Below are 27,544 nucleotides of genomic sequence, written 5' to 3'. Positions count from 1 at the left end.
CTACTTATTAGCTAATTTGTAAAAGTCACACTGCTTTGAGAATTTTTTTTTTTTTTTAAAAAGTAAAGATCACTTATGCCGGAAGTGATTTAAACTTTTCAATATTCTCCTGACTTAAAACTCACTGGCATCCCCATAGCCATGTAAGCTGTTGCAGTAGATATCTGACACTAGGTTTTGTGACTGTTTTACCCTCCAACAATATTGAGTCTGGTCTCAGAAGGAAGGGAAGGAGTTTTAAACGATCGTCATCTGGATTTTTAAAGCACTGGTCCTCAAGCCTGACTTTCAGCACACTGAATGCACGTAATCACTTTCTAAGTGTAAATAGGTGTGTCTGCAAAAACACCAGTTTCCCTTGCTCCTTGTTAAAAATGTATTTTTAAAAGGGGCAGGGAATTCACGAGCTTTTAAGCAAATAATGGGGGAGTAGCACAAGGCAGTACCCACAGTCCTGGCTGCGGCTCCTGCCAGCTCTCTGCCCCATGTCTCTCAGGTGCATCTCAGGTACATATTAGTGCTTCTGGTGCCTCCTCTCTCCACGGCTATTGGACTGCCTGGGTCAACGTCTGGCTCCACCCAAGCCTGCTACCTGTCTGTATTCACCTCCTCTTGCCCAGGAGGCAAAGACAGAGCCGTGCTGCAGGCTGAGAGGGCAGACTGGGGGATAGGCATGTCTGGGGTCGCAGTGAGGCTGTGCCAAGAAAGAGCAGCTGCGGACGGGCTCGGATCCAACAGGAATGCCATCAAGTATTTGAAGCAGGACTATGAAGCCCTGAAGCAGCAGTGCCTGCAGTCTGGCACCTTATTCAAGGATGAAGAGTTCCCAGCCTGTCCTTCTGCGCTGGGCTACTGGGACCTGGGACCACACTCCTTCAAAACCCAGGGGATAATCTGGAAGCGCCCCACGGTAAGAGTGCTTCATAACTGCCTGTTTTACTGTGTCCAGATCTAATCTATGCACACCTGAACATACAGTGTAAAATGGTGGTGAACCTGAATATCCACTTTTCCTCTATGTTTTGGATTTTTCTTCTGCCTTGGTTTAACTCCATGGTTAGCAGAAGCAAAGTTGAAAATGGGTGGAAACAAAGAAATCTTCTAAGCCCTTAATAAAGCAAGGAATTCTATGACTGCTTCATGGGAACCTGCTTCCTTTCTGTCCATCCCAGCTTCACAGAGCTACAAGGCCAAGGTACAATCCAGAGATGGGTGCAACTGCGCTATGTGTATCCAGACAGGGTGCAGGGGACTCCAGGACCATCACTTGCAACAGTACCCACGTCATAGTTCTGTCACTGTGCATTTAAAGAAATCAGGCTAATACTTAAATAAAATCCTCTGCCTTGCTTCAAGCCACCTGTAAAGTTAAAGAGCAACTGGCTGGAGCTATCATTGGCAAAATACGTGTCTCCTATAAATGGCCTTTCATTTAAAAATGGTTGTTTTCTTCAGAAGATATTATTTGCTGAACTTCTTTAAAAGCATGACATCTGAGCTTCAGAGATTTTTCTGCACTTTCAGTTTTCAGTAATTTTTTTCTGTCCTTACTTTGCTCCTCCTTTGCAAACTTGCCCCTCCTTGCAATACCAAGAAAAACTGAAAAAGAGGAAGGACAGAAAAAATTCCAAACAACTTCCCTTCCTCTGAGTGGGTAAAGGAGAATGAGAGAAGAAGGGAAAATTACAAGGCTCTGATTTTTAATATTTTTTCACCTGAAAAGTGAGAAATGGAAACTTGCAGGTTTAATAACTCCAAGTTTCTACCCTGGTAACAATGTTTGTCCACCAGCATCTCATCCTGGCCCCTGAATGGTTCAGCATTAAGTACTGTGGATGTAACTCTTGGCTTTGTTTACCCTGGGAGAACAGTAGCCTCAGAAAACTTGTTAAATTATACTTTGGCTCCTTATGCAAGATCAGTGTCGCCCCCACCACAGGTTGAAGCACAGTCACAAGCATAGTGTGGTGAGAAATAACAAAAGGCTGAAATCCAGCAGGGCTAAATGTCCCAGCCTGCCAGAGACCTGCCCGTGTGGAACTCCTCTGCCTTCTCAGCACAATGTCCCACAAGCTTATGGACACTTAAGACACAAGGGACAGAACCCACTGGCTTATCCCTATGCATGGGGTAGAACCCAACTTCACTGTGAGGCAACACAAGCAAATGTACTGGGGAAAAACTCTGCTTTGATCTCCTTCGGAGGAATCTGGATCTGACCTACTTTTATGGGTGAGCAGACTCCAGTTAGAGGTCACAGCCCTGCTCATTATTTGGACTTTTTCAACTAACCAACAGGTTTCCATCTGCAAATTCTGTCCACAATTGCAGGCTGATGGGATCTCCTTTTGCTTACCTGCCTATATCTGGCAGCAGGACCCAGTGGGTGGTCTGGGAGAGACCTGCTTGAGAAATGCCCCTGGAAAATAAATATTTACTGCCAAGGTCATCTCCCCTAGAGTTTGTGACTGCAGGTTTACTGACAGTGAATCTTAGACACCCTCCCATCAAAGACTTATCTTCTGACCTCAACAGTGGGTATGTAGACAGAGAGAAGGTGAAAATGCAGTTGTGAGAAGAGTGCAGATGGCACTTGGCAGTGGCTCAGAAAGGACAGTGTCTAGGTAAGTAATAAGACATATGCAGTTGACTGCCACTACTTTGGAGGGAGGAGAGAAAACCCAACAGAAAACCTTTTCTCTGTGGTAAGTAACCTAGTCCTGACTCCTGTCTACTGAGATAACTGTGAAGCAGCTGACCAGCTGGATAACCACAGAAATAAAAAGCATGTGGTTGCGATCACCCCTATTACGAGAGGAGTTTCACAAACTGGCTTTTCACCACAAACGCACAAGAAGAACTGGGTTGTCCATGCCTCCATTGCTCAGTGACATGGGCATGCTTAAAGCTGACAATCACTGCTCCCTGGGAGAGGTGGCAACTGCCTAAGCCTTCCTCAACACTGGTGACTGAGTTAGGCTTCCTATAAAATGCCCCTTGTTGCCTTCCAGAAGCTCATGGGAAATGCTCAGGAGAGAGGGAAGGCTTTTGTCTCTAGAGAGACAGTATTAACTTCCCAATATAGGGCATGAGTTGTTGGGAGGCTCAGAATTGGGATAGGAGGAACAGTCATTGCCATAAACTACTTGGCTGGCCCCAAAATGTCGGGAAGAAAGGGTTGGTTGTGTGGATGTGTGTGGGTGTTTTTTTGTCTGTCTGTCACTAACAAAAGTGCTTGCATGGCTGGCCTCCCAGGAAGCAAAGTTAGGGTGGGGGAACCTCTTTCACGTGGCAGTGGAAACTCAGCAGAGGTCCAGGGCCAGCAGTGATGGTCACAAATTCATTTGGATTGCTCCAGTCAAAACCACAGCAAGATAAAATAAGATGTAAATGCCAAGGTCAAATTTTCACTGTTGTAGAAGCACAAATTCTTGCCACTGTCACTGGCAATCCCAAGTAGCAAAGGGCTTCAGGATTTTTCTCCAAACATACATACATTTTTCACTTTAATAAGGCGATGCTGTTCTGACATCACGTTAATCAGAGGACAAAGGATGTATTTCTTTAAGAAATGTTGAAAGTCTTAATTATTTTTTGAACATTGAAACAAGGAACGAGAAATGGGGACTTTTCAGACAAGGAAGGGTGATACATACTTTGAAAACGTGTCTTTTCAGGAGCTGTGCACCGACCCTCAGTTTATAGTTGGAGGAGCTACTAGAACAGATGTCTGCCAAGGAGAGCTGGGTATGTACAGAACTTCTGAATTTTGTTTAAGAAGAAAAGAATTGAAGCTTCATTTAAAAATTCCTGTTAGATGGACCATTTTATCAACTATCACCCAGACATAGTGTGGAGGGAGGCAGATAGCCAAGAAGAGAACTCATGCACCAGCACTGATGCCTGAGACAGGATATATATGGGCTTGTAAGAGCTATGTCAAACCTGGGAGATACCGAACTGTCTTCTGGAGGTAGGAAGTTAACTATCCCTTTCTGGAGCAAAAGACTAGCTGCTTTTCGCCTCTTGAGACAGAGCTGGACATCAACTTAACAATGAAAGTACTTGCCCTAGAGCAAGAGTCTGGGCTTTGTGCCCACCTCAGTAAGAACAGATACAAAGATTCAGAGAACAAGAGACACCAGGGAATTTTTGCCCTGTAGCCTGGCATTAGATATTTTTATCTGAGAGGCAGAGCAAGTGCCAGCCTCAGTTTCACACAAAATATACACAGTAACCAAGAAACTGGCAGAGCAGGAACTGGTTTAGTACAGGGTCTGGAGGTATGAGGTGCCGTTTCACTGCTTGCAGATGTGAGTTAGAAACAAGGACCACATCATGAGAGAATGAACAGAGCGTAATACTATCCACAACAAGCAAATTGTTCCAAGCCCCTCATGCCCAATGCTTCTTCTGCTTGTATGGCATTTGATGTAGAGCTGCAAGCAGGAGTAGGAGTGACTGGGCACTGGGCACGCTGTGTAAGCACAGCCAAAAAACGCAGTGTTGCTCAGTGCCCCTAATTAGGGGCTGACACTGATGAGATGTCTCTCAGCAGTTGTACTGTCCCGGAGATCCATCACAACATCCAGATGGAAGCTGTAAGGGGACTCTGCTCCCCCTTCTAAGAGCTGCAAAAGCAGCCTTCTTCCCTATCCACCTCACTGAGAGGATCCAGCTACAGATGACAGCAGCAGCAACCTCTCCTGACTACATACAGAGGCAAGAAGGCTGAAAGTCTTGTAATGAGAATTTGATAGATTAGACACAGAGAAATCAGCTTTTCTCCCTCTTGCTCTGTTTACTGCAGTACTTCTGACCTTACTGGTCTTCTAGCCCATCCATTGTGCAAATAAGATTCAAACAATTTCTGCAAGTCATTGACAATAACGAATACCAATGCTCGCCCTGTAAACACAGCACCATTAAAGCAATTGCTTAAAAATTCCCGGGTGTGTGGGCCTGTGCTCCAAATGCTAAAAATAAGATGCCTAATCATATATTTGCTCCAGGATATTTATTTGGTGTCTGCTGGAAGAGAGTATGGGGAAATCACTTACTGTATTTTAGGCGAATGCTTCAGATAAATAATAGAAGTGACACTTCTTGTCACCTCCAATTTGGGGAGTTTCTATAATAGCATAAAAAAAAAAAGAGCATTTACGTGAGGTAAAACCTTGTTCTCCTTGACAGTTTACATGTTAAAGGAGTGAAGAATATTACATGCTTTTAAACTAGAAGAGGTCCATGCATTATTTGTGTTAAGTCTAGAAACTGAATGCAAATACCTTAAGCCTATTTTTATTTCTGTCAACACCTGAATGTCTCTCCGGAGTCCCAGTCCCTTGTGCTAAATGGACTTTCATTAGAGAGCAGTGCCAAAATCCATTACATAGTGGTAACAGAACGGGGCCCCAAACCCTGTTGTGCATCTGGGGGTGGTGCCTGCATTCTGGGCTTTCCTAAACCAGCCTCTGGTGGGCAGTCCCCCATGTGCTGGTCCTGAAAGCTACCCCTACGCCTAGAAAAAAAGCCCCACAATCTGACGCTGTTTTTTTGTCAGGAGCTTCCTTTTCTCTCCCTCTTTCTCAAAAAAAAAAAAAAGGTAAACCAATCAAACATAATCAGATAATCCAATTTGTTTCTGCAAGGCGGCTTACAGTCACTTCTATACTTCTACACATACTGACCCGTCACAAGAATAAACTTCAGAATATACGCACGGGACTTACCTTTTTGTTTTCAGGTGTTTGCTTTACATCACTGAGGCATACTATTTTTTTTCGGTATTTGATCCAATACCTTGAATATCAAAGTCATTGTTACTAAAGCCCTCATATAAAACACTTCTATTGGAACAGACCCTGATCACATATTTACATAAACCATGTATGTGACCCATTAACAAGTGCTTTAGGGAAACGGAGCCTATTTTTAATAATCTTCTTTGACATGTTTCTTTTCTTTTCAAAATAACACTGCAGGTCGGGGTTTATATGAACAAAAGGAATGAGAAAACCCAGAGTTAGTCTCACTCCATTAAACTTATTTCTATTTTTTTCCAGCATACACTAGATGAATATCAGCTTGGGAAAATTGATGGGAACTTGAAAGACCTGAAATATTTTAAATGTTCTTTGAACCATATCTTTTTGATAGCCTAGTAACAACTTGAAATGCAGTCACATAGTCTTAGTTATTAAAGGTGACTTATGAAGTTTCCTTGCAGCTATCTGAATAAGTTAACTCCAGAATTGTTTGCAGAAGGCCTTAAGAAGCAAGTAGCATAAATTTAATTTAAAAAATATAAAACATACTCAAACCCTCTCAGTTTAATATTAGCTTTCCAGATCTGCATCATTTATATTCATGGAGCTCTTTCTGTTCTGAAGGCTCAGAGGGTACTCAAGGCACTACAGCTTCCATGGCCTGGGCTGTCAGCTGAAGTCCCCTGAAGCCAACACAGAAGCACCAGTTCACACCAGCAGAAGAGCCCAGTCCATCTGGGCTTTGTGAGTCTCTTGTCTAATGGGCAGATTTGAGAAGATTATGAGTAGTTTGGGGAACAAATCAAAGCCTGGCAACTCTGAGAAAACTCTGACACCTGTTGAGGGAGCCTTTGGAGCTCCTGTAGGTAGAAAAGGGCATAATAATACTGAGTTTGTTCACATATTTTGCTATAGACCTTAATACATGGCTCTTCTGATGTTCAGTCCCATGGGCCTAGGGGTATTTGAGATCTTTGTTCTAACAAACAAATCACGTAGATCTCAAAAATACATTCAATGACAACTCTAAGAACCTGAAGAAAAGAAAGTTGGTTCCTTTGCTGGGTCCTCTTTTGCCTTTCTCTACACAGCTGTAGAGCTTAACTAATTTCCATAGAAAACCTTAGGAAGCCTTTTTTAGAAATCTCTAAGCAGGAAGAGCCCGCACTGCCAGGAATTCTAAAGCTAGTGGGTCAGTGCTTTCTTGGTGTTTGGTAGCATGCTCCAGGTACTACAGGCTCTGAAGAAGGGCTTCCAGCAGACACTAAAACTGGGAGTCAAAACGGCCTGACAAACTGGGAAGTAAGAGCCACAGCAGTGTATTCGGATCTCTTCTGAAAACCAGGCATTGCTGAAATAGCACAGTCAGGACTGAAATGGTTCTATATTGACTGGTTACTTCTTGGACTCGTTGGATCTTGGAAACAGATACTTGGACTTTTGGCTTAAAGTCACCATGACTAGACCTGTGAAGAGCTTAGATGCTCTGTGCCTAGGCACTTCAATGGTAGCTAAACAGAAACTGAGTGCTGCTCTGTAGCAACTGAAACTAATCAGACTTCTCATTTATTTTATGGCCTCTGTGAGTACAGTGTTCTTGAGTAAACATCATCAATATAGAGGAGTTGTTCAGCTCCCAGGTCACCACATAATCTATATCCTCTGCCTCAATTCCATTATCTCAGTAAACCAGGAGGCACCTGCGTAGCACTGAAAACATGAGCCAACTCAGTGCATCTGTGAACAGCAAGTGACTTTGTTTCAAGCATACTAGTAGTTGAAGTAATTCTCCAAGATCCTGTATGTGTATATGCTTATACATATACGTGCAGGGCCAGATTTCATGTCTACCTTTTCCACCACAAACTAAAGGTCAGAACTGCTTAATTCAAATAAAAAAAAAAATAAGGAGGGGGACAACAGCTTTACCAACATTACAAATTACTTCAGATCCAGGAATCAGGTTGGCTTCTTTTTAGCATGTTCAGCAGCAGCAGTAAACACTGTAATTGGCACTTGTCTGAAACTTTTATTCATGAAATATGAGACTGAGCAGAAAGTAGTGTATGTGCCTATAGGTGATTTAGCTTTGCAGGGGCTAATGCTGAGAAGACGTTTTTAAAAATTTGTTTTTATTAGCTAAAAGGTTACAATTTCAAATGCATGTAGTGAGCAAAAATATTTTTGGATAGATAGTGTCGTTTTTCCGACTATAATTGTATTAGAAATACATTGTAATTAAAGACTTAATTCATTGACCAGCTGGCCACATTTCCTCTCCCGCCAAAAAAATCACTTTTTAGGAAGGGAATCAAATAGTTTGAAAGATGAATTATAACCTGCAGTTGAATCAAGACAAGTTTTAGTGGTCCTACAAAAGCTACCTTTCTAGTGAGCTTGTGCTGCCACACCATGCTGTAGGCACACTCAAAAGCAAAACTCTGAAAGGTGCTGCTGTTGACAAAACAATAAAATAAGAGGCAACCTATGCAGTTTAGGCTCCATCTTGGAAGCTCCTTGGTACAGATTCCTGCATCTTCATTAATCTGTGTTAAAGCCAGCATCACAGGAACCTTAATGTAATGCATCACTTGTACATAAAGGTGGGCCCAAACCATCTGTATCTAGGCACCCCGAGCAAACATTCCTTTTTATCAAGTTATTGTACAGCAGTCAATTTCTAGCTGGTGCCTTTTGGAGGGCAAGGTTAATATTTGTTCAGCCAGAAGCTTAGCCAAAGGTATTGGGCCCTCAAGTAAGGTTTAGAGGCAAGACTCCGCACTGCTTACTGCAGGTATAGCTCTTTTTATGGCCAAGTTCACCACTGCAATTCTTTCAATACAATTCTTTCCATGTGTCTTAAGCAGACTTTCCTTAATGCTTCCCCGGGAAGGTAGATTGCATGGTGCATTTGTGAGAGGCAGTAGTGCCAATGCAATGCCACTCGCTCTCCTATACGCAAAACAGTTAATTCATGTCATAAGACAGCTGTAAAGGATTTTACGCTACATTTGGCATCTTACAGGGAAGAGATTCTGAAATTGTTTATATCCAAATCAGGGAAGTAAATAACATGTTTAAGGAAATCTCGTTTCACTGATTCTTCTGCTTAATTGTGCATCAAACATACATCATCCTTAACAAAGCCCAGAGCAGTTTCTCCTTCCCTGGCTGTAAAAATCTGGCCTGAACCAGGAAGCGGAAAACCTTCCAAGGTGTTGCACACTGGGAGAGCACCAACTTGTTAATGTTGCAGACCTTCTCTGGTCTCACTGGGTATAGAGAGACACAACAGGGACACTACGACCCCCACTCTGCCACTTTTTCAGAAGCAGGGCAACAAGAAATCCTGGGATAGTGGAAAAAAGCAGGGTTTCAGTTCCAGCTTTATAAAACTTCTCACCTTCTCCTGACGAACTGTTCCTCAGACTTACCACCATTGTTTCTACCTCTCCAAGGAAATACAAATTATAATGGCATAAGGCACAGACCAAAGAAAGCCTCAAAGAGATAGGTACAAAGCAGGTTGGGGTGTTCTCAGTCTCATTTTTTCCCTGCGTCATTATTTTCTTAGGAGAGGAGGTTCCTAAAGCCTCTTTTCCCCCACCTTGTGCTCTCCCAATTTTGCTTATTTTATACATAGGTACTTAAAGCTGGGAAAGAACCTTCTAGATTGGAAAATAATTTGTAAAACAATGAACCTGAGAAGGCTTTTGCTCATAGCTGTTGTAGAGGCTGAGAATTTTGGACTTTCTCTTCTATATGCAAAATAGCAGCTTTTTCCTATTTCCAGTTTAAACATCTCACAAGCCTTTTATTTTAACTTCTTTTCTGCAAGGCAAACCTTATCTTTCAACCTAAGAGCTCTTGGCTCAAGCAGCTTTCCTGCAAAGTAGCATTTAACCTAGCTTATGCTTCCTCTTCAAACTTCACTTGTGCAGAATGAGCAGGACAAGGGTTTTTTTAACCTCTTCTCATAAGAAAGGTAGGTGGATGAGAAGAAGCAGGTAATCCAGCCATTTTCCCCCCCCTTCCAGCTTGAATATTGTTTCCTGAACATGGTAGCCAAGATGACACAGAGCAATCCTAAAGGAAGTTTTTCCCTCCTCATTGGAAATGCCTCAGGAGGTACACTGGGTGGATAACGCTTTTGCACCCATACCCTATCAGCCAGCTCAGGTGGTTACAGGTCATCACACCAGGGTCACTTCTTTAAAGGTGATTTTCAAGTCACTGTTTGCCTAACTGTGAGCAGCTGTTTCTTGCTCATCTCATAGGAAGCACCTGGGTACCTCCCAGTGAGGTACAGACAGCAGAAAGCACACGGTATTAGCCAAGTCCCCATTTCTTAACTTTGCGATTAAGTTCGTCATGGCACTAAAACATAAAGCTCAAGTCAACTTAAAAAAACTATGCCTTAGCACAGATAATCCACAGGGAACCAGGAAATGGGTAGTACTTTCAGAACAGCTTTGTTTTCCTAGACTTTATACACACCTCAGAAATCACACAGCATCACAAACTTTCTTCTTGCTGTTTGAAGTATGCAAATATTGTAAGAAACCCGTGAGTCACTGAGTTTCCCAGAGGTAGCACCTTTGGTGATAGAGGCTTCCACTTACCCAGCCTCCAGTTCACAACACGCAGGTAACCAACTCAGCCAACAGCTCTGTCTGGGAGACACAGTAAGGGCTGGGTATGCCCATCCTTTCTGGGTTAAGGAGTGGGCCAGATAAAGGACTCACCTCCTTGCAGAGTTCCCAGGAGACTTCAGCTTCTGTTAGACTCATGGGCAAACCTGTGGCAGTACCTCTGGTATTGTGCTGCTTCAAATTCATACCTTCAAAGAAAGGGCTAAGAAGGAATGGTCATTCAGGTGTTCTTGCTATCCACTAAATTTTCTCCAAAAGATAGGACAGAAGTCCCAACACCCTTATATCAATCTAGAGCTTTTGCGTCTTCTGGTCATTTTCCAAGCTCTTGTCTCTCCCTGGTGTGGCAGCTCAGGTCTAGTTAAAGTATCACAGGCCATTAGCTCTGTACTGCCTAGACAGGCTTTGCAACCCACACACCCCAAATGCCTTCCTTCCCTGGCTATGGTCCTGATCTCCTGAGAACATTAACAAGATTAGATAAAGCAGCCTGCTTTCACAGCTTCATTAAAAATTAAAACAGAAAAGCTCAAACAAGACCATTGAAATTGCCACCGTGATCAGCCTCAGAGGCCTCAAGATACCTATGTGGTCTGGCTAAGTGGAAAATGAGAAAAAGAGATAAATATCACAAAAAGCCAAGGATGGATTATGAACAAATACTGAGTCTTGCAGGCCTTTGCAAAGCACTGAATGCTGGTATTTTAGTCTACGTGAGAACATGAAATAATGGTCTAAGGATCAGCTTGGCAAAACAGTATTTATTAATGAACATTTCTGCCTTGTGATGTATGTGTTTTTAGGTGATTGCTGGCTCCTAGCTGCCATTGCATCTCTCACTTTGAATCCAGATGTTTTGTACCGTGTTGTTCCCAAAGCTCAGAGTTTCCAGAAGGACTATGCTGGGATCTTTCATTTTCAGGTACCTATATGATCAGGGTATTGAGAATAAAAGAGGAAAATGCTAGTATTTAGCTAAAAGCAGCATATTTTTCTTTTTTTTTTTTTTTTTTTTTATTTGGCACTGGCTAAATGCTCAAGAATTACAGTTTTTATGTGAAAACTTGTGGGAGAGAAGAGGGAAAGAAAAGAGAAATAGAGTGAAAAAACCTTAAATGACACCTGCTCAGGAGCTAGGTTATGCTGTTTTATAGCTGATAGGGTTTTGGTGAGTTATATAGGGTTTGTAAATGAGCCAAACAATCATGCCGCATGAGTCAAGCCAAGCTCTGTCACTGCCAACTGTCAAGGATGAATTCAGGCTGATGCAGTTCTTTCTCCTTCTCTTCCCTTGAATTCCTCTCCTACAGACCTAGCGTGTTAGAACCAGCCTGCTTTGACTAGGAGTTAGGATCAAGTGTGAGCACTGTGGATTCACCCTTCAAAGCTAAGGAGGTGTTTTGATGAGAAGTCATAGAGCACATACCTATCCCTTCCACTGGCTCATCTCAGCAGAGGCGTTATTATGTAAATTATCTTCTTTCTATTCAGGACTGCATCAAATTCTAGATTAAACTTCAAGTGCTCAGGCCAAATAAATAGTTGTTAACAATGTTTCACACATTTCCCAGTATTTTCAGAAGCGATTATCACTAAACGGTACTTCCCCTGTGGGTGACCTCTCTTTGCAGCATTTTTACAGAGTCTTTCCCCCCTCCATCCTCCCAATGGGTCAGGCCTTAAAAGAGCAGACAAGAAAAGACTTCAGAGTATCCTGTCTATGCGCTAGTTACCTGGACTCTCTACCATGTAAGCTCTGCATGCAGCACAGATAGTGCTCCAGACGTTATGTGCAAGAAGTTGCTATTAATATTAGCTACAAGCAAACTTTATTACAACATTGAGAAGCCTGCTCAGTGCTTCACAGGGATGAGAAGAGTTTGCCTCTGTTATAAGGGAAAGGAATCCAACATGGGAATGAAACCTTACAGTGACATCTCCAGGGGGAACTGACGAAACATGAAGGGATAGGAAGATGGTAGTGCAGACCTGTTATGTGCATACCGGCCCTCATCATCTTTTCCTTTCTTTTCATCAGTTCTGGCAGTACGGGGAGTGGGTGGACGTCGTGGTGGATGACAGATTGCCCACCAAGAACGGGAAGCTGCTCTTCGTGCACTCAGAGGAAAGCAATGAGTTCTGGAGCGCACTGCTGGAGAAGGCCTATGCCAAGTACGGTGGCTAAGCAGGAGGCAGTGCACCTGGGTGTGCAGAAGTTGACTGCCTGGGTGGTCAGGGTATTAGACACAACACACTTCACTCAAATGCAGCCTCCCTTCCATCCATTTTTTACAGTTTTCTCTAGCTCCATAAAGGGCATTGACAACTATCTGTTTCAAGGGGCTTTACTTCTGGTGCCTCAAGTCACACTGATGATCACACAGATGGAGGGACACTAAATTATAAACTCTTCTTCCTGCAGTGCCAGTGCTCGCAGGTGGAGATGGCCCCTTACATAACTCTTGTCATCTCCCCCACAGGCTGAATGGCTCTTACGAAGCTCTCACAGGAGGGTCCACTATAGAGGGCTTTGAGGATTTTACTGGAGGTATCTCTGAGTCTTATGAGTTGCGGAGAGCTCCTTCGAACTTATACCAGATCATCAGGAAGGCTCTGAGAGCTGGGTCACTCCTTGGCTGTTCCATTGATGTAAGAGACTGTGGCTGCTTTACTCTTCTCACTTCTTTTCTCGGGGCTCTGGTCCATAGTGCAGCAAAAGCTTGGACCAGTGTTAGACATAGGTAGGAGGGCCTGAATTAGTGGGAGACTTCTTACAATTGATGGGAGACTTCTATTGATTACAGTTATCAAAACTTCAGACAAGGTTCTAAATAACCAGCTCTCATCATGCCCTCCATTTTGCAACACAGCCTGTGATGATACTTTGAGCCACGAACTAGGGACTGGTTTTCCTGAAGTCTGTATTAATTAATTTGCTAAGCATCTTTTCTCACTCAATTTCTATGTAATTGCAGCTCCAGACACTCAGCTGTCAGAGATGAGCTCTTTGAGACACTTTGTTGTAGCCTATAGTCTGATTCTGGCTTTGGTTTTCAATCCTAAAGATTATTGACGCCTGTAGTACAAACACAAGTTACAGACGATGTTTGTGCATGTTTTGGAAACTCCATGCCTTGCACATGCTGTTTCATTATCTTGTTTGAAATCTAGTTCATGGATTACCAGAATTCAGATTTTGGTATGTCAGATCTCAGCTGAGGCAGCCTAGAGCTGAGTTCACTTGAATGTGTCTTTGCAGGTGACTGGGTCTCTTACCTGAGCTGGGAATTAGATTTAGATTTCATTGCACATTCTTGAACCTCTGCTGTGCTAGGAGTGCATATTTAGGGGTATGAAAGTGTATAGGTGAACTTCTGCTGTAGATCTCACCTCTGTTTAATACACTGTGCATCAGGAATATTGATATTCATTGTGCATACCACTTTGGATATTTTTGCTCATATTAAATGGCTCATGAAATCTGTGTCTCTACATGATATATAGTCCTAAATCAGTATACTTTTATTGCCCCAGATAACTACTGCAGCTGACATAGAAGCAATCACAAGCCTGAAGCTGGTAAAGGGACATGCTTACTCTGTCACTGGAGCAGAAGAGGTAAGCCAGCCTCTCCAAGGCCATCATACAAACCAGCTTGGGGTTGCAATATTGCGGTGCTTTCAACTTTCTGATGTATTTCTGTGACTAGAGAATAAAGTGTTGCTAACTTACACACCCTCTTACAGAAAAAGAAAGCCCTTGTAGTACTTTGCCAGGTCAGAAGCTCTGTACTGGTGATTACATAGTATACTGTGCAGTCTACAACTTGCATTGCATGAGCAGACTGGTATACAAAAGGTACTGAAATGGAGAGGACAGAAAGCAGAAACAGGAGAAGACGCAGCCATTTCCCGATCTGTTAGTACTGCATGAGGTTGGAGCATGTACTTTGCCAATCTGTGCTAATGGGAAAGGAGTAAAAGCCATTAGTCTCACCTTCACAGTGAGCCCTAGACAGTCCTGCTCCTCTGAAACTGGAATCATTACAGAAATGTCCATGCCAAATAACCTCTCTCCAGCCTTGCTGTGTTGCGCGATGTCTCCTCCTTTTGAGGATGTAGATATGCTGCTGTTTTGTAGCTGGTGTTTTTCCTTGCAGGTTGCTGTCATTATATAAAATGGTGAGTCATGTAGCTAATGGCTCACTTTGTGTCACAGGATAATGTAAGATAAGGGTGGAAGGCATCTAGGTGTCTTTTAACTATTGCAAATTGCAATGGACTGCATCACTCAAGTGCAAATTGTGTTTTACCCTGTCTGAAAAGCAATTGCCCCACGGCTGGAATGATGGAAGTGCTCAGGGTCTGTTTGTTGTGGATCTTTTAGGTATATTACCGAGGACGGTCAGAGAAACTAGTCAGGCTTAGAAATCCCTGGGGTGAAGTGGAATGGACTGGCGCTTGGAGTGATAAGTAAGTTTTTATATGCTCCTGCCTCTCTTCAATGTATTTTAGTATCATTTAAAAATTAAATTTGGACTATGTAGTTAATCTAATCACAAAGCATATTTAGGAGAGACACTAAATCAGCTGGAATAAAACACTATTAATTTATTAGCAAGGTTAGATATTGATCCCCTCTGCCCAGTGGACATTCTTCTCTGCCTCAGGCAGAGCTTTCTAATAAGAAAGAAAGAGCCCATGTTTTAATTGTGATCAGGCCAAAGCAAGCCTTATCCACATCATTTTGTAAGATGACTATTCTCCGATTGATCTGGCTGATGGTGCCAGGACCTTAGTAGGGATATGAAAACTAATCCCATTCCTGGGAGATACAGCAGGGCTAAACCATTGTGCCTCTGCCTCAGCTCTGAGGTTGCTGAGCTCTAAATCAGACCAGTACTTAGTTTTTATTGGAGAACCTTGAAAAAGTGGGGATGTTGACTAATCTAAGGACCCAGAAGTCTGCAAATATATCAGAAACTCTCTAGTCTCCACCTACCTTGGAATCTCATGAGAAGGGCAGTGACAACGCCTCTTTTATTTTTATATTTATCATGGTATAAATTTTACTTCCATTTGGGCCATGATGTTTTTTCATGTACTACTTAGATATTTCAGTTTCCTGTCCTGACTGACTGCAATACCAGTGCTGATATTGTATAGCACTTAAGGATAGAAAACATATAGAGATCAGGATTATTCTTACCTTTGTCAGAACCACTTTGCTCAGCCCCAAAATAAGGTGCTGCAGGCACACATGCATGCTGTATCTTGACTTTCTTGCACTTGTTTTACCATGAGATGACCCTGCACCATCACGTGGGAGCAAATCAGAGCAGAATCCAGCTTGCTGCACAGTAGTAGCAAAACGGGAAAGGAGTAATGCACTTGTCTGCAGTACATTTTCTAATCCCAGCTTTTTGCTTTCTTTTTCTTTGGTGATCACAGCAGCAGAGCTTATACTGTTTCCCTAGGGAGACTATTAGGCATTCCAACAGATATTACAATGGAGAAGCTCTGCCTGACTTTCAGGCTGCATGTTATCTAATCTAGCCAGTCTGCAATATTTGTACATTCTGGTACCTGGCAGCAATGATTCGATTTAAGTCTTATTTGTTGCAGGTACAGTTGCAGTCTGATTCGAGCTCTGTATAGATAAGTTGCAGTGTGTACGTCCATTGGGAGGGGCAGAAGGTCTAGCTGTTGAAGAAATACATGCTCCTTTGTCAGCTGTAACGAAGACAGAGCCTAACTCTCTGATCTTGTAGAATAAAATACAAAACTGAAGAGCTTGCATTTGTGTTTTGTCTGCAGCGCTCCTGAATGGAATTATGTTGATCCCAGACAAAAACAAGCATTGGATAAGCAAGTAGATGATGGAGAGTTTTGGTGAGAATTATACAGTTAGCTTAATATCTTGGACATTTTATGTGCACATATGATTTTTAAGTAGTGCTTTCTGTTGAATGGAGAGAAACTACCAGCACTAAGGGGGTTAATAATGATATGTGTTGTTAGGCTCTTGCTTATCTCTCTTTCCATTCAAATACTACCTTCTATTAGAGTTTACATAACTCAGTGCTTATCCAAAATATAGAGACCAGATGGTAATAAAATTAATGAGGTATCAAGAATGAATCTTAGCTGCTTTATATTTTGAGGTTTTTTTTTTTTTTGCCTAAATGTGACATGCTAATGAAAAAGTTTAGATTACCAACTTGGGAAGAGTCTGTTTACCCAGACCTAATGGAAAGCCCATCCCAGTTAGCTGATTATATGAATCAGTACTTAATCCATGTTACCATCTCCTAGACTGGAAAGATAAACACCCATTGTCTTTCAGAGCAGTAAGTTATATGGGCCACGAGGCACTAAGGAATGAGAACAGACCTCTGCTTGCGGCATGAAGTGATCAAGGTCTGTCACTCATGCAAACCAACTAGGAATGGTAAAAACAAACATTAAAGATAGTATTAAAGGAAAGCACAATCTGAGACTGTTCTTCTGCAGAGTGAGTGTTTCAGAAAGGCCAACTTATTAAATGGCATTGTCTTGTACATTCCCCCTCCCCCCCAAAACTTTAGTGAATTTTCTTATGAAGTATGATCCATAAGAAATTGCATATAGCTAGGGATGACAGAAAATGGTATGACTGAGTCCATAATGTGTAACAGCTGCTGAGAATAACTGTCTCCAGGCGGTACAGCTCATTCAGGGAATGGGAAATTTGTTTCCCAAAAAGCCAGTTCCAAGCTTCAGTGATCAATTAAAAGGGGCTTTGGGAAGCTCTGTAGGACTGACATTTGCTGCCCTATTGGGAGAGACATCCATTTCACTCACCTTCACTGTTGCAGGCTGATAGACTAACCCTGGTCTTTCTGTGCACAAGGATGGCATTTTCGGATTTTCAAAGGCAGTTCACTCGCCTTGAGATCTGCAACTTGACTCCTGACACATTGACAAGCAATGAAGTCAATAAATGGGACCTGACTCTGTTTAATGGACAGTGGAGACGGGGTTCGACTGCTGGGGGCTGCCAGAACTACCAAGGTGGGGACTCAGCCAAGTGGCGCTTGGTTAAATACCAACACAGCAATCAAAATAAATGCTTGTGAACCAGAGGGAGCTTCGGTGGAAAGGGCTTGGAAATGCAGCTCTTTCCAGAGGGTTTAGAAGCTTGGCAGCCTAAACAAAGATTTAATTCACACTTCTTTCCTTGTCAGGGATTACCAACCTACTAAGCAATTAATTCATTGCTAGAGTAGATTTTTCTGCTCTTCCTGCTTGCATCACTTTTGCTACCAACTAGATCAATCCTCCCAAGGGCTGAGTAAGCCAGGAATGTGCCACAGTTCGGTGGCAATGTTTTTTGCTATTCATTTTCAGGATAGACCTCTGGAGAGGGTCTCTGGCATCTGGTCCTCTTGCAACACCAGCCTCAGCCAAATGAGACAAATGACTGGCTGAAATTAACAGTGTCAGCTCCTCCCTGTTGGTCATTATTCCCCAGGAAATACCCTGGTACTTTGATTTGCCATGGCTCCAACTGATATTCAGCATACCTGTGAAAACATAGGAACCTATAATGTAATGGAAAGGACTGGAAACACTCTGGTCAAAAGTCCTGCAAATTGATATTCTCTGTAATTCTAGTGACAACCATCTTGACTAAAATGACAGCAAAATCTCCTTCTTTCTGTCTCACCTTGGAAATTCTTAGCCACATACTGGACCAATCCCCAGTTTAAAATCCGATTGGATGAACCTGATGATGACCATGAAGGGAGCTTGAATGAGCCATGCTGTACTATACTGGTGGGCTTGATGCAGAAGAACCGCAGGAGACAGAAGAAAATGGGAGAAGCTTTACTTAGTATTGGTTATTCACTCTATCAGGTGAAGTTTGTTCCCAATTAAAAGCTTTATTTCCTGTTCTGTTAGGCTGGAAAAAATCAGCAATGTGCTAAATCTTGACATTCAGCACTATGTTTCAATAAGAACTGGATTTTGCATGATTCAAATCCTCTCACATTTCTTCCTGACCCACATAATAAGGGAAGATTCAGATAGAATTAGGCTTAGATTTGTCTCACTTTAACAGGACAGCAGTGTAAAACTAGAGGCAATAATTTAGCTACAGTTTCATTGAGGGCCTTCTTTTTCAAAATCTGAATGGAGGCAGGCTCAGAGTGCCTGGTAGTTCCAGACAAGTGCTTCTGATTACAACCTATCATTAGTGCTCTGTAGTCACTGTCTTTTTTTTCCCATGTATTTGAAAATTGGTTTGATTCATTGTCTACCATGCTGTTGTTCAGTAATTTGGGTTTTTTTTCTGATTCTCACAGTGTTGCTTCTGTCACATCTCATTTCTGTGATGTGAAGGCAGAGAAGCAAATACAAAAATTTCCAATCAGTATTATCATTCCTAACATCATATCTGGAGAAAAACAATTAAATCTTGCATAGATTCCACTGGATCAAGATCATTAACCAGCACAGGTGGGAACAGATGGGAATGGCTGACTTTTGCTAATATATCTAGTGCAGTATGGTTCAAATCAGGAAAGGTTTTCCCTAGAGCCTGTCTGAATACACAAATGGTTCTCAGCAAGTGCATGTCTGCGTTGCCATCTGCATGGTGCCAAGCACCTTGGCCTACTAGCATCCTGAATTTGAACATTAAGGATTTTTGTCTGCTCATAACTCTCAATATGACTGTGGAGAAGTTAGCAGAGATTTTGTACTTTGCATCCATTTGATCTCATTTGCCTCCTCTGTGACCTATTCCATAACAGGGTAGACTTGGAGACTCTTAATAATACAAAGACTTTCAAAAGAAAGCCATGGCTGCTAAGTCATCTCAGATAGACATCCATCTATGATCCAAGTTACTTGGGTCATGTACTGTTGTTGGTTTATATCACTGCAGCTGATGCTGTAGCTGAAGAGGTCCAGTTAGGACAGCATGGATGGTGATCTAAAGCAGATCTCTGTAGAGGAGAAGATGAAAAAATGTATGCTCGAGTCATAGAATCATAGAAATATAGATTCATCAGGTTGGAAAAGACCTCTTGGATCACCAAGTCCAACCATTCCCATCTGCCACTAAAACATGACCCTGAGCACCTGGTCTATCCATCTTTTAAATACCTCCAGGGATGGTGATCAACCACCTCCCTGGGCAGCCTCTGCCAGTGCCTGGTGACCCTTTCTGTGAAAAATTTCTTCCTGATATCCAGTCTGAACTTCCCCTGGTGCAGCTTGAGGCCATTCCCCCTCATCCTATCACCTGTCTCTTGGGAGAAGAGGCCAGCACCATACTTTCTACAACCTCCTTCCAGGTAGTTGTGGAGAGCAATGAGGTCTCCCCTCAGCCTCCTCTTCTCCAAGCTAAACAACCCCAGCTCCCTAAGCTGCTCCTCATAAGACTTGTTCTCCAGCCCCTCCACCAGCTTTGTTGCTCTTCCCTGGACCCACCCCAAGAGCCTCAACCTCCTTCTTGTAGCGAGGGGCTCAAAACTGAACACAGTATTCAAGGAGCGGTCTCACCAGTGCTGAGTACAGGGGCAGAATAACCTCCCTGGACCTCCTGGTCATGCTATTTCTGATCCAAGCCAAGATGCCATTGGCCTTCTTGGCCACCTGGGCACACTGCTGGATCATTGTCGTACAACTGTCAATCAACACCCCCAGGTCCTTCTCCTCCAGGCAGCTTTCCAGCCAGACTTCTCCTAGTCTGTAGCACTACATAGGGTTGTCGTGCCCTAAGTGTGGGACCCAGCATTCGGCCTTGTTAAACCTCATGCCATTGGTCTCAGCCCAGTGTTCCAGCCTGTTCAGATCCCTTTGGAGATCCTCCCTACCTTCAAGCAGATTGACACTTCTTCCCAACTTAGTGTTGTCTGCGAACTTGCTAAGGGTGCACTCAATGCCTTCATCAGGTCATTGATAAAAACATTGAGGAGGACTGGACCCAGCTCTGAGCCCTGGGGAACCCCACTTTTCACTGGCCTCCAGCTGGATTTAACACCATTTCCCACCACTGTCTGGGCCCGGCCATCCAACCAATTTTCCACCCAGGAGAGTGTGCACATATCCAGGCCAGTAGCAGCCAATTTCCTAAGCGGAATGCTGTGAGAAACTGTGTCAAAAGCTTTACTGAAGTCCAAGAAGACTACATCCACAGCCTTTCCCTCATCCAGTAAGTGGATCATAGGAGGCGATTAGGTTAGATTGGCAGGACCAGCCTTTCTTGGACCCGTGTTGACTGGGCCTGATCATCCGGTTCTCTTGCATGTGCTGTATGATAGCACTCAAGATCACCTGTTTCATGACCTTCCCTGGCACTGAGGTCAGACTGACAGGCTCATGATCGCTTTGTTCCATGTGTCCTCCAACCACCACACTTCCCACAAGGCCTTCTCTGTTCACAAACAGCAGGTCCAGGAGGGCACCTTCTCTTGTCGTCTCTTTCACCAGTTGTGTGAGGAAGTTGTCTTCCACACTCTCCAGGAACCTCCTAGACTGCTTCCTCTCTGTGATTTGTACTTCCAGCAGACATCTGGTAGATTACAGTCTCCCACAAAGACAAGAGCTAGTGATCCTGAGACTTTTCTCAGTTGTTTGTAGAAGAGCTTGTTAGCTTCTTCTTGGCTAGGTGGTCTATAAGACTCCCATCACAATATCTGCCTTCTTGTGGGCTCCTCTGATTTTTACCCCTAGACACTCAATCCTGTCATCACCATTATTGAGCTCGAGGGTATCAAAGCACTCTCTAACATAGAAGGCTACCCCATCACCTCTCCTACCTTTCCTATTCTGCCTGAAGAGTTTATACCCCACCATATCTGCACTCCAGTTATATGAGCCGTCGCACCACGTTTCCATGATGGCAACTACGTCATAGTCTCCTTGGCCTACAATAGCTTCCAGTTCCTCCTGTTTATTGCCCATGCTGTTTGCACTGGTGTAGATGCACTTCAGTTGGGCTGTTAATTCCACTTGTCTCATAAAGGGAGTCTACATGCCCTGTAGAGATTTTGTAAAACAAAACTGCTCAAACTGTAATTGTGTCCATCACCATGCTCCTGGCTTTCTAATATACTCATTATAAGGAATAAGACCTGAGGTATGAAGAGACCACCTCAGGCCCCAGAATCATTGTATGGGTGATATTTTCAAACGCAGTTTTGGGACTCTGGAAGACACTCACTTTAGCTCTCACTGGAATCTGTACTCTCAAGACATACAATTGTTTTTGGAAAAGTTACCTTATATTAAGACATACAAATTAACATAGCAGTTTAGTTAATTTAAGAAGAGCTCAGTGTTGAAATTTTATAATTGCCTTACAATGATCTCATCATCTTAGGTCAGATTGCTAGTAACAGTAGCCTTATATTTTTATCATATTTAAGTAACAGTCAACTACTAGATCTTAGGTCTGCTGTAATAAATTCCCTGATTTTGGTTAGCTAAGTGGGGCTAACTTGTTGACATTCCTGACTGAGCATTTATTGGGCTTACCCAAATATTTCCAACCAATAGCATCATTCACAACGCCATACCAGGAGAAAAGTGGTTAAATTTATAGATTCCTCTGAGTGAAGATCCTGTCTTTCCTTCAGAACAACTCTAGCATGACCTAGAACTTCATGTATAGCTGACAGTACAGTATGTGGTTGTAAATGAAAATTAAAAAGAAGCTTTGAAACTAATAATGGATGTAGGTGTGTAGCAGCCCTTTAACTGTCTCTTTCTCTTCCTTTCAGATTCCTCCAGAGGTATGTAATCCCTGTTGAAAATTTCTAGACTCCAGCTGGGCATGTCCTGTTGTGCTGGAGAATTTAGCAACCAGGAAGACATTTTTCTTACTAGCGACAGCTCTTCTGCAGAGATTTTCTTTTGGATTACTGGACCAATATCTCAAGTTCTGAATAACAATTTCCAAGGGACTGGGGCACAAGGCTTTATTACAGACATCTGAGTCCCAATCTTGTCTTTATTTACACTTGTTGAAATTTGGCTTCCACTAAGATTGTGTAACAGAGGTCAGAATTTGTCTATTTAGTACAGGTGAAGGCAGAACAGGATCACTGCACCCTAAATTTGAGAAGATGTAGCTAATGTTGTTTAGAAGAAATACCAAACTCTGTGGATCTGCTTCTTTTATAGTTCTGCATTGTAACCTGTGGTAGTTAACAAACCCTACTCAACCTTTCCTAATCCTCCCAGATATCAATACTTAAGTAAAGAGACTTCATTCCTGAAGTAAGAGACTCCAGAGGTGTCTGGCAGTACAAATAGCATTGCTCATTACTGAGGTCCACCAGCCTGTGCTACTAATTTTTCCTCAGCTTTTCAGCACTTTTCTTCCCTCTCAGTAAATGAATGTGTGGTCATGTAGCAATTAACTGTGCTCTTTTAACAGCCTTGCAGATGCAAAGAGAAAATGAGCTTCGTATATTGAAAAAGTTATGGATCTGGCTTCTTAATCTTTGCAGTCCCACTTATCTTGAGATTGATTAAGTAGAAAGGATGGGACCATTGAATAAATTCCAGATCCAATCTTATCTTCAGAACAGAAGAGGAAAAAGCCCTGTATTTTTCAACAGTTTACAACAGAAAACCTGAATGATTATAAAATGTTTAATAACATCTTTTTAAGCTCTGATCTTAGACAGCCAGAAACCTTATCTATATGCAATGTTCCCCACCCTGTGTCAACCACACAGCACTTTTTGTGAATTATTGAATCACACTTTTTGAAAGAAGTCCCTGCAGAGCAAGAATTGTGAGTAGGAGGTTGACAGCAGAGATGCTATTCTTACAGTATTGTTTCTACACTACTGTTTCTTCTTACATCAGCGTTCTGTCTTATGAGCTATGCAGTGTTTCGCTTGCTTAAGAGTACATTGGTATTAAGGAAAAGATAAGTACTATTTTCCACATAATCTAAAGGAATACCCTTATAATTGCTAATAGAAACAGGCTAAATCATCTAATGTGGCTCCAAAAGTCTCACCTTTGTGGCCACTGCTTTGTCCTATTTAGTATTCTTTTCTGTCTGCTTAAAGAAATCATAAACTACAATTCCTCTGCAATGAAGAGATTTATCCCATACCATGCATTGATCAAAAACTTCCTGAAATTTAAACTTGTTCACAAGTAAACATGAAGGCAAAAAGCACTCAATACACGGACAGCTTCAGTACAACAGGTATTCATTCAACCAGGTATAAGCCCACATGATGATCTTTTTATTTATTTTGTATCACAGAGGCATGTGAAAAGATAGTCTTTATAGAGGAAGACCCTTTCCCCTTCTAATTATCTGCCTCACTGTTTCCCCTGCCACCAGCCTGGTAGCTGTCTTTTGTGCCATCACTTGTGGATTTATTATTTTATGCTAAGGAAAACCTGAGATGGTTTTAAAGCACTGAAATTGAAGTAGGGTGGTTGGCTTGCCACTCAATTGTTGAATGGTTTCTAACAAATCCACATTTCTTACAGCTGGAAAATATCACAGACATGCATGCGAACCGTGCTTTTTTCACAAGGAATCAACCGGCTGCACGGTCTGATCCTTATGTCAACCTGCGTGAAGTCTCCAGCCGCATGAAGTTGCCCCGGGGAGAGTACCTCATTGTGCCGTCCACTTTTGAGCCTTACAAAAATGGAGAGTTTTGCCTACGAGTTTTTTCTGAGAAAAAGGCTAAAATGCAGTGCGTATCTCTCCTGTGAATCTTCCTCTTCTGCTGGTGAGGCACATCAAGGAAAAGGACAGGTGTTGCACTCACATCCCATGCTCTATCTTTCCCCCTAACCGACAAAATAGTCCCATTTCAAGGACCTATTTTATTAAGTAGTCTACTACATGTGATGCACACACATCCATGGTAGAGAGTCATGGCTCTTCAGATGGCCTCCAGCAAGCACTGAAATGATAACTAGATCTCTCAGGTATATGAAGAAGAAGATCCCACAATTAAAGAATGGAAAATTTGAAAGTATGATGATAAGGTGGTTTTAAAAATTGTTGAATTGATAGTAGCCATTGAATGATAGTTTTATTTTTTTCTTTTTTCCTCAGAATGATTGGTGATGTGGTAGCTGCAAACCCATATGAGGTAAATGTCAGATAGGGTTTTTCTCTAGCAGACTTCCATAATGTGGGGGCAAAGCAAAGGGGAGATTTCTATTTCCCCCCTGAGCTCGGGTCACACTATGTGTTCGTACTTATTGATGAGATACACTTTTTTTTTTGTTATGGGGATTCTTTACTTATGGCCATGGCTTAGTTTCACATGCATTTTCATGTATCTGGGCCCATGTGGCACAGAAACTGCACCCTTATAGATTGAGTTGGAATACATTAAATTGTTCTTCCATTTAGTACAGGTAGGAGAGTGGGGGGGGGCATTGAACGAGCCTTTTCAATGCAAGAAATAGTCTTCTTGAAGCTTGAGAGACATTGCAAAAGCAGACTTCCAAGGAACTGCTGGATTGCTATTGCAAGGTGTAGCAATGATTTTACTGCACCTATTTTATAAAACTATCTTAGTAACAGAGGGAACTTTTTCATCAGTCTTAAAAAGTTTTTACTCCCAAATGAAGTCACCTTCTGGCTGGTCTTGGCTTCTGGTTTGCCATTGCTGCAGAGCAAGTATAATTTTACATTGCCATAAATAGTCCCCTGTAAAGCTGCTTTATGATGTCCACAGCTTGCTTTCTATATCCACCTTGTAAAACACACTCTCAGTCATTTCTTTCTTCTAGCCTCATGTCAATAACAAAGATATAGATGACGAGTTCAAGACTCTGTTTGAAAAACTCTCTGGAGAGGTAAGTGGATTAAAGTGAAAGAAAGCGACTGGGACCTCTCTGTTATGATTATGCTAATATTTGACTTGACAATCCCTTTTACTGTCTAGTTTGCAAAAACCCAAGCAGTTCTCTTTTATTAACTCACAGCTTCATTTCAATTTATTTTATTAATAGAGCATTTTTACTACATTTTTCCTCTTATTGGTGCAAAATGTGATTTTCTCCTTTGGTAATGCAGAGCATGGAAAAACTTTGAAAACAGGGGAGATGGGAGTGAGGACTGTGAAAATATTATCCCCTGGTGAAATTAATTACCTGTGGAGTTAGTGTGTAAATCTGATGATTACCTAATTGGCAAATTCCTTTCTTTTTGTTTAGGAGCCTCAGGAATTGGAGAACTGTTGGCTGAGCTTTCTCTCTATTTATTGTATTTGACCAACATCAGTATCTACAAACCCTGCTGCGTTAGCCTATGGCTGACACATCAGATTTTCTCTTTAGGAACAGGTGGCCACTGGCACTGAAGAGGGGAAACGTCTTGTAACTTAGAAAGAAATTTTTGAACTTTGAAAGGGCAATTTTAATAGCGTTTGTTTGTAGTTTCCATAGGCCTGAAAAATCTCACATGCTCTCCCAAACCCCTTTAACTGAGAAAGAAGGCAGTCACACAATTAGTTAAACCTGCTGAACATCTAAAATACCACTTATTTCCCATTTGAAAGTCTAGGAAATATTCATTGTTTCTGAGGATCTCCTCCATGTGATGTCTAATGGTAAATGTAAAACATTAGAAAAAAATTAAAGGTTTACATGCCTTAGATGAGGTTGGAAGGAAAACAGTCCTCAGCTGTCTGACAGCAAATTAATACAGTTCGTTTCAAATAATTTTTGAGTTAACATCTATAATATATTTTCTGTCCAGGACTGTGAAGTGACTGCAACTGAACTTCGAACTATCCTAAACCGGGTTCTGGCAAAGAGTAAGTGATGTTATGTAGTTCCTGTTGCGTGGAACTGAGAGGCACATGCTGATATGGCGAGACATGAAGTTGCTCTCTGGTCAGAATGAACGTCTGTGTCTGGGTCCATCAGCACACAGATGGGATCTGCACTGACAAAATCCATCTCTGTTAGCTAGGGGTGATGAAAAAATTAGACTTTGTCCACTTCCAGTTGAGTTACTCCTGATCTGTTGAACCTCTAATATGAGGCTAAAGGAGACCACCTGGTGCTCCTCTTCCAAGGGGTGCCAGCAGATATCCTGCAGAGGAACTGTATTCCCTATACCTTCTTGGGAGGGCCATTATTATGCTGCTGTACAACTTCTGTGAACAGATAGAGGCTTGCCATTCCAAAACCAAAAGCAATCCCTGCCCCTGTGCCAAAAAAAGTCATGTTAAACGGGTGAAGGGAAATAGTGGAAGAAATGGCAGAACATTTATTTTGCTGACAAGATTTTAAGGTGGCTGACATCTCCAAGGTTGCCTGCAGAAAAGAATTGTCTAGAAGTTATTTCTGATTTGGATTTTTCCTTCCTCTCTGTACAGGAAAGGATATTAAGAGTGATGGATTCAACATTAACACTTGCAGAGAGATGATCAGCCTTTTAGATGTATCCTTTGAATGTCACTTCATCACCTTTAAAGTTGTTGGATCTCCTCTGCAAAACTTTCTGGAAAGATAAGGCTAAGGACACTTCCATTGTCCAGGTGCATGGCTGGAGGTATAAAATTAACCCAAGCATCTCTATCAGCTTAGCATGGCAGAAACCTAAACCATTTAATAATCAACTGCTTCTCTCACCTGCTTTGCATCTCTCATTGCTTAACCTTTCCCTAAAAATAGCAGGGAGGGGATGCAGGGACCTTCTGCCAGGATGCACCTGCACAGTTCCAGATGCATACTCAGCATGCTTGGCAGGAGGCAGGTTTTAAGCACAACCTCAACTTCTGTCTCTGAGTCAGACAATGCTTATAGTGCACAGAGCTCAAAGCAGCAGAGACAAGCTGTACAGCTTGTTTAGAGGAGGGAAGGCTAAGAGTACGTGATGTACTTCCCTCGCTTCTACATAACTCATAGAGCACAAGGGAGCTAATAAGCTTTGTGTATCCAAGAGAAAAAGAGAGGTCAGCACATCTGCCCAGTACTCCTTTGATGTGCTGGGAAGATAGCCAGTGCACTGGGACACTCAAGAACCATGCTGCCAGGATTACACTAACGTAGGTCTCATGATGTGGTCATGTTGAGTTCAGCAGGGATTAGCTGTGGATCTTGTGAATCACCAGCTGTTAGAAGC

At 42.3% G+C, this 27,544-nt stretch overlaps 1 protein-coding gene across 1 annotated transcript in view; it reads left to right on the top strand.

Moving 5' to 3' along the window:
* The first annotated feature begins 589 nt into the window (after positions 1–589).
* CAPN8 (calpain 8) overlaps positions 590–27,544 on the top strand; it is a 30,690-nt gene continuing 3,735 nt past the window's right edge. Inside the window, exons 1-16 of the mRNA XM_069852761.1 lie at positions 590–910; positions 3,678–3,747; positions 11,224–11,342; positions 12,459–12,592; positions 12,901–13,069; positions 13,955–14,038; positions 14,807–14,892; positions 16,237–16,311; positions 17,312–17,472; positions 18,143–18,318; positions 22,194–22,205; positions 23,935–24,146; positions 24,515–24,551; positions 25,201–25,266; positions 26,171–26,228; positions 26,796–26,860. Coding sequence (XP_069708862.1) covers positions 674–910; positions 3,678–3,747; positions 11,224–11,342; positions 12,459–12,592; positions 12,901–13,069; positions 13,955–14,038; positions 14,807–14,892; positions 16,237–16,311; positions 17,312–17,472; positions 18,143–18,318; positions 22,194–22,205; positions 23,935–24,146; positions 24,515–24,551; positions 25,201–25,266; positions 26,171–26,228; positions 26,796–26,860 — 1,761 coding nt within the window. The 5' untranslated portion in view covers positions 590–673. The remainder of the gene's footprint in view (positions 911–3,677; positions 3,748–11,223; positions 11,343–12,458; positions 12,593–12,900; positions 13,070–13,954; positions 14,039–14,806; positions 14,893–16,236; positions 16,312–17,311; positions 17,473–18,142; positions 18,319–22,193; positions 22,206–23,934; positions 24,147–24,514; positions 24,552–25,200; positions 25,267–26,170; positions 26,229–26,795; positions 26,861–27,544) is intronic.

This window comes from Phaenicophaeus curvirostris, chromosome 2 (assembly GCF_032191515.1).
Source record: "Phaenicophaeus curvirostris isolate KB17595 chromosome 2, BPBGC_Pcur_1.0, whole genome shotgun sequence".
NCBI classification, from domain to species: domain Eukaryota; kingdom Metazoa; phylum Chordata; class Aves; order Cuculiformes; family Cuculidae; genus Phaenicophaeus; species Phaenicophaeus curvirostris.
This window is presented reverse-complemented; position numbering and strand designations above follow the sequence as displayed.